The sequence below is a fragment of the Mesocricetus auratus genome, unplaced genomic scaffold (assembly GCF_017639785.1).
Source record: "Mesocricetus auratus isolate SY011 unplaced genomic scaffold, BCM_Maur_2.0 Super-Scaffold_100009, whole genome shotgun sequence".
In the NCBI taxonomy this organism is placed as follows: domain Eukaryota; kingdom Metazoa; phylum Chordata; class Mammalia; order Rodentia; family Cricetidae; genus Mesocricetus; species Mesocricetus auratus.
The window spans coordinates 79,558,483-79,571,259 of NW_024429193.1; the positions used below are offsets into that span (position 1 = coordinate 79,558,483).

The following is a 12,777-nucleotide window of genomic DNA, read 5'->3' on the forward strand; positions in this document are numbered from 1 at the left end:
AAATTGGAAAACATATTTTTTACATATTTTACATATTTATAAATTACATAAATTTTACATATTTATAAAATGATAAAGTTGCATTTTTTGTCTCACATTTGTATTACTTTATATATTCTTTTGAATGTAGTGACTATCATTTGAAGTAGTTTCCCTTCTCAGATACAGTTTATATGAACCTTCTTTTCTCTGAAGATCCTATTTGACCATACTTTCTTTTGAACTCTAAAACAGGAAATTGTATAAATGACCAGTTTCAGGAGCCCCTCTAGTATAACACTGCTCTCTGGGCACAGCCTAATGTGTGATTGGCAAAAGAAGTATAGTAGTTCACATTAGTAGCTCCATGCTATCTTGCCATTCCCATGTTAGAAAGTTGAATATTATCCACTTTTTGTGAACCCTAGAGTATCCTAGGTGTGTAATCCCAAATACTCTACGTGCCTCAACAGTGGGGTGGATCTCCTGTTATGTACCTCCTCTACTGTTGCTTCATTAAAGTCTGCTCTTCCCTTCCCAGTGCATGACAGCAGGACTGAAACCAAGTGACACCCTGGAGCTCCAGGCATCTCTTTGTCTGAAGATAGGGTCTCACATATTGAACAGCAGAGGTGCAGTCAGTAGGGAGCTTTTGAGAGGAGACAGCTTTCTGACCAGTAGCTGAGTGGCTAATATTTGCTACTGTGTTTCCTTAAGGAAATGATAGTCATTTCTTCTTGATACTTCAAAAAATCTAGTAATTTATTTATTAGTTGTCCTCTGTATCTAAGTGACTGTGTACTGTACATGTATATGTTGGCATATCCTTGCATGTGAAGATCAGAGAACTGAATTCAAATCATATGACTGGGTAACAAGTCTCCTCACACACTGAATCATCTTACTGGCCCCTATTTTTTCCTTTAATATACTTTTCTCCATATCTTCTTTGAGTCCGGTGTTAGATGTGGGGAAGAAAACTACCCATTATAGTTGACATTAGAATTACAGTGTTGGTTTGAAGGCACCAATAGAACTCTGTATCTCTTTTTCTAAGAAGACATTTTGGTTAACTATAGTCTGAGTTTTATGATTATAGAGTTTACATAAAAACCAGACATTGCTCAGTCCGTAGTGAGTGTGACAGTACAGCTCTGTGTATAGATAGTATCCGTTGTTGCCAAGTGTAATGCAGCACTACAACCTCCTTTACCTTTAAGCACTGATGGGCACAGATGTATTCACGACATACCGTGATTGTAATTCTACCAAGTTTCAATGTCCTTTAAAGATGCCCTAAATCTAACATTATCAATATATTATTAAGTAGGAAATTTCTACTAAAGTTTTGCAATTTAAATGCTGTTGATTTGTCATATATTTCTTGTGTGTAATACAATTTAGCTTGTATTGTGTAGAATTTGTCTATAGCAAAACTAAAACAAGTACTATAATCATATGCAGTTAATAAACCAGAATGTTCAGAGATTATTTCTTTCAACTCATTCTCTGTGTTTGTCCTTAAACATGAAAGTTCTACACTTCCTGATTATCAGAATAGTTTTCCATGTGAAAATGGCATCCATCAACATCTTGTTTTCAGCAAGGGAAAAACAGACCTCTTAAATCTCTGTTTGACAACTCCTTCTACATACCACATCGATGAATTAAAAGGTAATATTCTATGATTTGTTAACTATATCAATAATGAATGTTGATAATTTAACAAGAACAATGGATATAGTGGTTTAGGAACATATTGCTTATTATTATGACCATTAAAAATCAAGAAAATTGATACTTAGAAGAAAATTCATTGAGAGCATATAATTATCTTTCAAATAATACCTTTAATCAATAGATAGCAATGTTGTATTTACAAGCAAGTAACATCAATGTGGGCTCTATAAAAGTTATTATGGGGTAAATTAGCATTTTAAAGTTTGCATAGAGGAAGTTTTCATGATGAAAAGTCTGATTAGTGTCTCATTGCCTTTATATACAATTAAATAACTTGCTATAATCATGTGTGGTGTGAAGTTTATGTGAGATAAATCTTTAGCCCAATAAATCACTCAGTTTTTATTTCTGTGGTATCATTCTTTTTAGTTCTTTTGAACTTTGTAGATGTGAATGCTGTATAGAAAATTTGGGGCTTTCCTGGTTTAAGATGTAAGATCACTGTATAACGGAGACAAATTAACAGCCCTGAATTTTCATATCTGCCCCTCAGCCTGTGTCACCTGGAAACGCCATCGTCTTTTCCTGACTTTCTTTTACTAATCTACAATTTATTTACTGAATGATTTTTAATCTTCTTTCACATACTATATTTTATAAACCTAAGATTGTCAGGAACCCAGGTGTGTATTTCTGAAGAATTTGAGTGATATCCAAGGGCTTTGTTTAAAATAACTGATTTAAACCTGATGGCAACCTGATTGGCCAGCAGAATGGAAAGAACTGATGGTTTCCTACCAACCCTACCTGTTCCAACGCTTTTCAGCTGGCTTGGCCCATATGAACTACATAAATGCATTGCCACTTGGTGCTGTGGACCCACATTTGATTGTTGTGGTCCTACTATGATAGAGTCACCTTCCAGTTGTCTTTGAGAAAACTATGAACATAAGCTTCAAAGACATCTAGACATGTTTATTGCTTAGAGATGCTTTTTATTTACATCAGAGAAATTACACAGCACTACAGTATTTCCTTTGCACTCGCATATACACAGCTTTCCATCAACATTCCACACCAAAGGCTCAATGATATGAGTGCTAAATATTATTCCACTGTAGCAATGAACTTCATTTTAGTTTTCTGACTAACTATGGAAGAACAGCTTTGTTTCCTATGTTAGGCAATTATGAGTATAGTTTCCACTAGAACCCATGTATGAGTTATCTGTCTGTTGCCAAGATAAAATACCTTGGCTGAAAGATGCCTGGGAATTCAGGGGTTGTTTTAGATTACAGTTACAGAAAGCATGCAGTGCATTGTGTCAAGAAAGACATGACATTAGGATCCCCAGCTGGCAGTGATGTAGAATCATCATATTTCACCTATATACAGGGAGCAGAGATGAAAACAAAACATGAAGCCAGACTATAAAACCTGGAATTCCATCCCTAGCAATGTCCTTCCTCCAATAATGCTCCAACTTCCTCAAGTTTTGTAACGTTCCAAATAAATTGGAAACAAAGTATCCAAATGCATGAGCTTGTGGATACCAATTCACATTCAACCCAAAACCTTGCTACCAAAGCAACTGAGAGATTTTGCATTTCTACAGGAAAAGAAAATTCCTTTTGTTCTAGTATTAACTAATTCTTGATGTTGTTTCGATTTCCAGCTCCCTAGTGAATTCTGATATCTAATATTTTTGATATACTTATTTACCATCTTTATATGATTTTGCTTGTATGTGTGCTCACATGTGCACACATGAGTGTGTGTGTGTGTGTGTGCATGTGATGCTTTGTATAAACTAGGTAAGCAATCTCATTCATCCTTTGTGTTATTTTGGTAAGATTTTTGTTCACATTTTGCCCATTTGCATTGTTTGCTTTACTATTATAGACTTTTAAGAGTTCTTTCTATATTTTTGATGATACTGTTTGTCAGGTATATTTTCCCAAATGTTTTCTGTCACTGCCTGACTTCTGTTCTTGTTCGCCCAACAGTATTTATTACAGAGCATTGTGGAAAGTTTCAGCAGTAGTATTTTTCAGTCTTATAGTACGTTATTGAAATTATCTGTATACTTTTCAAGACACAACACTTCTTTTATTCTAACAAACTAGATAATTTTATATTTGGATCATTCTAAGAGATAAGCATAGCGTTGTTATTGAACTTTTATTGTTTCTAAAGCCTTCCTGACTTTCTTTTAGAAGTAGATATCTTATTTATTATGAAGTGATTTATTTCATTTCTCATAATATTAATGATTTTATTAATTGCAGGATTTTGAAGGGGAATTTCCATATACTGTGTGTAATTACCAAATTATATAAATATTTGGTAGTAACAAGCAACATTTTGGGGCTATAAGTTAGAATTTACACCAGAGAATATATCACCATAATTCCCTGTTTTATACTGCACACTCCTTCTAGGTCTATCACCAGTTTTTACAGGTGTTGACCTCCGCATTCTGGAATATTAATGAATGCTCCTTGTTTTTGCATATTATTTGATTCTGGAGTCTTCATTCAGAATTTCCTTGGACCCCTACAATATACAGGTTTTGATGGGAGGGAATAGAGAATGCTGTTCTCTGAGTTTCACTTCTCTGTCTGTGGAGGGTGTGCTATCTGCTGACAGTTTCAAAGAGTGATAAATCCAGTCTTCATCCCAGTGAAAACCAAGGTTCTAAATGAGGACACTCAGGGCAGTCATAGCAAGGTGATGACGAATACTGTCTTGCTCATTTCTTGTCTTGGTACAGCAGATGTCCCTGCCACACTCTCTGCCCCTCACTGCTGCAGTTTTAAATCTAGTTGACTTCTTTTTCCATGTACTTCCATAATTTGGAACAAATAACTTAAATACTAAGAAATGTAAATTTTGATAAAATGAGATTTACAGATTAAAATATAAACACTGGACTTTTAGTTTGTGAACAATTTATTTTTAACATATTAATATCCTTCTTAAATATGTGTTTTCAACAACAGGCTCTTCAAATACAGATTTTGGCAATAGTGTGGAGTCTGATATTTATTCTCATGGATTCAAACAGATAGGAGAAACCAGCTCTTTTGAACAAAATATAAGAGAAAAAAATATAGATCCAGGAAACAACCAAAATTCTGGTGATTACTGTGTGTCACTGTGGAGCAAGGGTTCCTTGCCAACTGCAGATTTAGATACATCTTTCCTGAAGGAGAATTCATCTCAAGACACCAGCACGTCCTTGGAATGCAGCAATCCAAATGAGAGACCACACTTGGAAGATTCAAAAACTACAAAGTCACCTCTGGTAAATTTCTAGTACGTTTATTACATCAACAGTTTATAATGATGGTCTTGAGACAATGATGTTTTGACATAGTACATACTAAAATGTTATTTTCTGCTAAATTTAAATGTGTTGTCTTATACCATGATGTCAAAACATGGCTCATATGGAAACAGACCTTAGGGGCTAATATAGGACAAATTCTTATCAGATGAATGTCATTTTCACAAGCACTTTTCTGTAAAAAAATGGTACTAAATAACTGTCATATATACGTATCAAGAATAATGGTACTTTTGAAAATAAAATTCATGCTGGGCGGTGGTGGCACATGCCTTTAATCCCAGCACTCGGGAGGCAGAGGCAGGCAGATCTCTGTGAGTTTGAGGCCGGGCTGGACCGACAGCCTCCAAAACAATACAGAGAAACCCCGTCTCATAAAACCAAAAAATAAAAAAAAGAAAATTCACTTATGAAGTATAGCGTATAATGCATTCTATAAGACATATATAAATATACACACATATACATTGTATATGTATATGCACATATATGCATCAATCTATTGCTGGAAATAATAGCATTTCAGGTGCGTAAAAAAGGACTGCTTTCTATGATATAGGTAAACAAAGTCATGATTTCAGGAAAATGGATAAAGAAGAAACATTGGAACAAACAAAGTGTTTCAGAATCTCTGTTCAAAATATTAGAAATCTACTGTAGTTGTTATTATGTAGCAAACGTCTTGCAAACTAGCTTAGGCAAACATTTTATAACCCTTAAATTTTATTTAAAGTAAATTCATACAGCCTCAATAGAAACAATAATCAAAATATGTGGAGGACTGAAACTTGAGTTCTTGCTAATTCTGTTTGGCACAGACTGGATTTTTTGCACTGTCCTATCAAATTGGTAGTGCCTTTGAAATATGAAATGAGAACAGAGACTTCTTCAGAATCAGCATTCATCACACCATAAATGGTTCAAAGAAGGCTGAAACCTTAGTTGACTACACTTTCTTTCTTTGTATCCGTTTCTCAGGATCCTTTGTCTTCTAAAAAGGATCTCATATGTAAATTTGGAAAATGAATTACTAGAAAATATATACAGATGATCTTTTACCATGGTCATGCTTACAAATTATTTATTATTCTGTCAAAAACAACACACATTTACTAGAGCCATACTACAATTGTAAAGTTTAAATTTTGTTGTCTTTGAATATTTAGTAAGATTCACAGTGGCTTCCAGTTGCTGTTGATACCTAGATAAAATATAATTTTGAGGGTTCAGGTGTATGAAGCACATTTTCAACATTAATTACTTTTAAATTTAAGGATAAGTTTATTAAGGTGTAAAGCCACTGTGTGCAAAAGAATATAAGTAATTAATGAATGAAAGAAACAGTAAAAATCAAATAATCATTTACCTGACACAAAAGTAACAAAACTCATATTTAGAAAAAAACAGTGATAATAAGAAAGAAATGTTATAACAACACTAGAAGATATTATTAATATAAAAACCTTAAAAAGACACCATTCTGGATGTACAGGCTGGAAGAAAAAGTACAAAAATGTTTATAGTGGATTTAAAGTGAGATGTAATTTTAAACCACTACTACATTGACATATTATTCAAATAATGCAAGACTTTGAAACATGGCATAGAATTTCTGTAAATATCACTTATGAAAATTTAGTGTGAATGAATTTAATAATCTAATGAGTCAGATGTCATTTTCCATGGTTTGTTTGTTTCTTCCAAAGAAAGCTCCCATGTTGGAAACTTAATCCCCAGTGCAAGAAGTATTAAAGTCAAGAGGTAGAGTATATAAGCATTGGCCAAATCCTGTGTACATTTTCTTAGGAATGTCTGGAGGATGTTATTATGGAAATAGTTTTGGTATTTGACAGGATTTGCCACAACAGTAAGTTTGGCCTTCTCTAATTCTTCTCCTTCACCTTCCTCCATGGGATGGTAGACCCAGAAGACTCTCAACAGACAGGGACCCTAGATCTTACTCTATCTGACATTCAAATTCTTTTCAAATTGCCTTGCATGTGATATTCTATTTTTAAAATACATTTTTTAAATTCTTTATTTCATTTTACATTCCAACCACAGTTGTCCCTCCATCCACTGTCCACCACCTCTCACCTCCCCCCAGCTCACTCCCAATCCACTCCTCACAGGTAAGGGCTCCCTTGAAGAGTCATCAGAGTCTGGCTTATTAGGTTGGATCAGGGCCTGGTCCCTCTATCATGCATTAAAACTGAGCATGGCATCCCACCATAAGGAATGGGATCCAACAATCTAGCTCATATACTGAGAGTGTATCATGGTCCTACTGCCACTAAGCATGGCTTCTCACCCTAAGGAATGGGCTCCAACAAGCTAACACATGTACCAGACTTGTATCGTGGTCCTACTGCCAGAGGCCTCTCTGATAGTCCAAGCTTCACAAGTGTCTCCCACAAATGGAGGGCCTATTTTGGTCCCCTGGAATCTCCACAGTTGTAGGTGGAGAGTTCATGAGTTTCCCTGAGCTAGGTTCAGCTGTCCTTGTCGATTTCATCTTGGCCTTCCTTGCTCATGTGTCCTCTCCTGCCTCTCTTTGTCTGGAATCCTGGAGCTCAGCCTGATTCTTGCTTGTACATCTCTGTGTCTGGTCCTGTCAATTACTGGATGAGGGCTCTGTGATGATAGGCAACAGAATAATAAGGCACAGTTACAGCATTTGAACTAACAGTAAATCCATCTGTTCTCTGCAGTTTTCCCCTCATGAAACAAGCAAGGGAAAAAGACATGAAAATTGTGAGTGCCAATGTTAATAAATCCTTAAATATTTATAATCTAATCAATCTCTTTTGCAAACAAAAAGAGATAAAGTTCCTTAATTACCTTCCTAAGCCCAGTATACTTTTGATGGAAAAACACTATTTTTTCAGAATATAAACTCACAAATCAGAAAATAAATACTGAACCAACTCCAGTCACTTATTTATAAAAAGCCAATCAGAGAAGAAGCCAGATATTCAATAGACATAATAAAGAGAAATTTAAAGTACTTTCATTAAGCAATTAACAAAGTATATTTTTCATTATACTAATAAAGGGCATTTTGAAAAAAAACACAAAGTTTGTGGAAACTCTCATTAAAATAATATAGTAGGTAAGATGAAATAAAACTATATTAATATAATCATAACTCAAATTATAGTGCTGAAATATAATTAAGAATTCATAGAGGAAAAATGACTTTTTGCAAACATTTAAGATCTGTATTAAATACATGAAATACATGCAGATGCATCACAAGAAGAATAAATAGCGGGCGTTGGTGGTGCACGTCTTTAATCCCAGCACTCGGGAGGCAGAGGCAGGCAGATCTCTGTGAGTTCGAGGCCAGACTGGTCTACCGAGCGAGTTCCAGGACAGCCTCCAAAACAATACAGAGAAACCCTGTCTTGAAAAAACCAAAAAAAGAAGAATAAATAATAATAAAAGCATGCATTATAGAGTATATTAATACCAAAAATATGACATTATTGTCTCAAGCTACAAGGTCTCAATAAAGTTTTTGGTGTTTCTCCCATTCTTCAATGTTTAACTAAATTGCTGGCATTAACTTGTATGACCAAGTTAGGATATATATTTATATAATATAATGTTAAATTAAACTTTAAATGTTATAAACCTTTCAATGTTATGAATTACACTTTTGGATTCCTCTTGTTGCTACTCTTTAGAATGTGTGTTCTTTCTAAAGTGGTTACATTTGTCATCACTGAGCAAAATTGCCTTATTACTAGGTTCTCACCATATTTTATAAAAATATGCTCAATACATGGATCTCTGAGAGTTCTTTTAGTGTTATCCATCTGATTGTTTCTAAAGATTTGCTACCCTGTTAATTTGATTTGGTGCCAGTATAGTCTAATCATCCATCCCTTAGCTATTTTCAAGTAGGCAGAGACTATCCATAATATTCTAGGAAATAGTCTAAGCCAATGTCATGAACAATACAGTGCTCATCTGTGGAGGACTATGTTTTTGACATCATATTCTCAAGGTGAGAGAAACAACTTTAATTCCTAGGAGTTTGTCAGTTAGGTAAACAGCATGGAATGCATTTCAGTGTAATCACTGAGAACTAAATGAGTGCAAATTATTTCACAGAAAATGTCTTCTGCTAGAGCTAGTTTCAACCTGAGAGGCCAGGAGATTGAATGATCACCTTCATTCAGGAACTGACTAGGATAGTCTGGGGTGAGTTGCATTATAAGTACAAAGGACTTGAGTAACAGAAAGGCACCACCAGGAGCCTAGACATTCAAGAATGAGAGTGTTCAGAAGAGTTGATGCTTCACAGTTGAAGAATGAATTGTTGCTTTCAGACACTGAGAAGGCTGAATTCACTCTCTTCATCCCTAATGCATATATCTGACCTGCGTATAAGCTCCCCTTTGGCAAAGTGAAACTATGCCCTTTCCTCTTGCCTCAGTTTCTTGTATGTTTTAGACTGTGTGTATTGATAACTTAGATTTCTTTTATGTTCATAAACACATCATATCTACTCATTGGAATTTTACTTCATCTTTGAAACTATTATTTATAAACAGAAGCACTAGTTCAGAGTTGTATGTAAGAGTCTCCCCATCCCAGCAGAATTTATGGGAAAATCTAAGAAAGTGATTCTTAACCTGTATGTGTCAAGAACCCCCTGGGGATTGAATGACCTTTTAACAGGGAGAGCATCTGAGAAATTTACATTCATAATAGTAGTAAAAAAAAGATAATTACATAATTATAGTTATGAGGTAGCAACAGTGATAATTTTTTAGTTGGGGTCACCACAATATGAAGAACTGTGCTAAAGGGTCACAACATCAGGAAGATGGAAAAACCGTCATAGTTAGGGAAGAAAATAAAAGAATGAGGACAGAAAGAAAAACGTAACTTTATTTTGTAAACTTTCAAACTTCTTTGATTAATGATAAGTTCCAGCTTATGTTTCTTGCATCCAATAGGATCTAAATATTGTATTATTTTGTCTGTCTATTATAGTTTAGAAGTTATTACAGCAAAACTGGCATCAAGGTCATAGAAAGCTACCCAATGAATGAATGGATGATTTTGTTTTAATATGCTAGTAAACAGTCTGTCAAATGTTTTTCTCTAGCTGTTACAAGACATAACCCTCAAAAAAAGACCTGTAAATGAACGGTATCAAGGACTAGAGAAGTTCTTTACCCTTGATAAGAATGAAAGACTCAACTCTGCTCCATCACCAAACCTAGGAGGCAGCCATTCCTGTTCCAGGATAACATTCACAGGTAAATTCTGATCAGGCATCACATGAACTTTGGGCCACCCTAGTCATATCCTAACTCAGTTTTTAAAAATGCCACCATTTAAAAGACAAGGGGAAATTCTATTCAGTTACTAAAAGTTTCTCTTTATCTGAAAGTATTAAAGATGTGTGAGCTGCCATATTTGAGAATACCAGGAAGTAATGAAACAACAATAATCATATTGGAGGAAGATCGTGCTAAGAATTTAAGAGCACTGCTCATTGTAATGTCACAAAATGTTTAAATATCTGAATCACTTTACCAGCTAAGCATTATATGATGGTAATTTAAATTTTGTCTTAAAAATAAATCACAAAAATATTAAGATCTATGGATTGTAGACATAGATCTGGGGAGTGCCGGCCTACAATCCCATTGCCAGAGAGTCTGGGAAACAGAACCTTCATTCAGTGGCTTATGGAAGCAGAGGCAGACTCCCATGGCTAAGCTCTGAGCTGAACTCAAGAAAGTAACAGAGAGGGAGGACTGATGACCAAAGGGCTTAAGACTGGGCTGGTTTAGCCCGCAGAAACAGCTGACCTGACAAGGGTTAGCTCTTGAATCCCAGACTGATGCCTGGGAATCCAGCATGGGACTGATCAAGACCCTCTGAATGTGGGTGTTAATGAGGAGGCCTAGGCAATCTATGGGGCCTTGGGTAGTAGATCAGTATTTATCCCAGGTATACAAATGGACTTTGGGCTCCCATCCAACAATGAGCGATGCACTCTCACTCTGGACTCTTGGGGGAGGGTCTAGGCCATGCCTTGGATGAAATGACAGACTATGGACACCCCCATGGAGGGCCTCACCCTCCCTGGGGAAATGAGGGGATATTGGGGGGGATTGGTAGGAGGGTGTGGGAGGAGGGGAAGGGAAGGGAGAGGGACCTGGAATTGACATGTGAAGCAACCTCGTTTTTTAATTTAAATTTAAAAATAAAAAGATTAAATTAAAAATATTAAGATCTAAATTTTTAAGAGTTTTCTGTAATTTCAGTTTCTTTCCAAAATCTTTGTATTATCCTGTATTGTGCAAGTAACTTAAATTTACTTTCTGACTGTTGTTAAGTGTACAACTCAGTGGTTATATTTACTTTCATAATGATATGTAACATCGGTGCCATTTGTCTCTAGAACACATCTTGTTAGATCAAAATGCTATTCTCATTAAACATAGCTCATTATCCCATTATCCCCTCATTAACCTCCAGCTAGTACCATTCTTCTGTGTTCTTATATTATTTTCCTTATTTCAGTTAACTCATTCATATACATGAACCAGCACATTTCATTTAGCCCAGTTTCCCAAGTTTTATCCTGTGTAAAAACATTTGGTGTTTTAAAAATAAAGTGCAAAAAATAAGACTAGAATATGTGAGTCACTTTGTGTTTATCTTCTTTTTTCATGTCCCAAACTTCTAAAACTCTAGGGGACGTAGTTGGAAAATCACTTTTAAAATACTGTGTCTATACAGGAAACCAATGCTTTTCTATTAAGGACCTTAATATGCCATTGAATAGAATTATCATCACTGAATATCCCATCCTAAAATGTGTGATTACCTTCAAAAGCTGGATCCCGGGAACTTTCTTATCATTCAGGCGTATCAACAATCTGGGAATATCCTCTTGGATTCTTGACCTTTCTGGGTCCTCCTGAAGTAGTCTACTGCTTTTATAACCTTGGGGAAGAGCCCTCTGGAATCTTGGAAATTTCAGCTTTCTCAAACATGGGGAGTTTTTTCTTTGCTTGTTTTTTTAATGTTTTTAAGCTTCCTATTTGTTGTGAGATCCCCCAATCCTTCCTCGAGGGAATATTTCAATTAAGAGGTATTTGCTATACAGTACTAGGCATCAGATAACGAGTTAACTAGTGTTCCCTGAGCTTTGGGGAAGGTTTTGAGAGGTATTTGTATTGATTATACTTTTTAACTTTCCATTTTATTTATGTGTGTGTTCATGTGTGTGTGTGTGTGTGTGTGTGTGTGTGTGTGTGTGTGTGTATACGTGCAAGCATGTGCAGGCATGTGCAGGCATCTGTGTACATGTGAAAGCCTAGGTCAACATTAGGTATTTCCTTTATTGCCCATCTTTTGATTTTGCACCAAGTCTCTCATTGAATCGGGAGCTTGCTGATTCACTAAAGTGGCTTCTGGCCCCCCAGGGATCATCCTGTTTCTACCTCTGAGTGATGGCTTTAGGGTTTTAGGTGGCACACATGGTGTTTTATACAAGTGCTAGGGATACAAACTCTGATCTCTCACCATTTAGTGCTATCAAATCTTCATAGGCCTGATACTAATGTTCCTTAAATGATTCATAAAACTCATCAGGCTCGGGAATTTTCACTGTAGATAGAATATTTTTTTCCTGATTCAGTTATTTTACCTTATATCAGATGGACTATTTGAGTTTTCTTTTATTTGTAAGACTAAGTCTTGACCTCACTAAAGGGTGAGGATCTGAGTTTGGA

The 12,777-nt window shown here is 35.5% G+C and overlaps 1 protein-coding gene across 6 annotated transcripts in view; it reads left to right on the forward strand.

Moving 5' to 3' along the window:
* Zbbx (zinc finger B-box domain containing) overlaps nucleotides 1-12,777 on the forward strand; it is a 107,238-nt gene that overhangs the window by 74,231 nt on the left and 20,230 nt on the right. For all 6 annotated transcript variants that reach the window (XM_040752641.1, XM_021230664.2, XM_040752644.1 and 3 more), the window contains 3 exons: nucleotides 1,514-1,653; nucleotides 4,662-4,966; nucleotides 10,131-10,284. In XM_040752641.1, coding sequence (XP_040608575.1) covers nucleotides 1,514-1,653; nucleotides 4,662-4,966; nucleotides 10,131-10,284 — 599 coding nt within the window. The remainder of the gene's footprint in view (nucleotides 1-1,513; nucleotides 1,654-4,661; nucleotides 4,967-10,130; nucleotides 10,285-12,777) is intronic.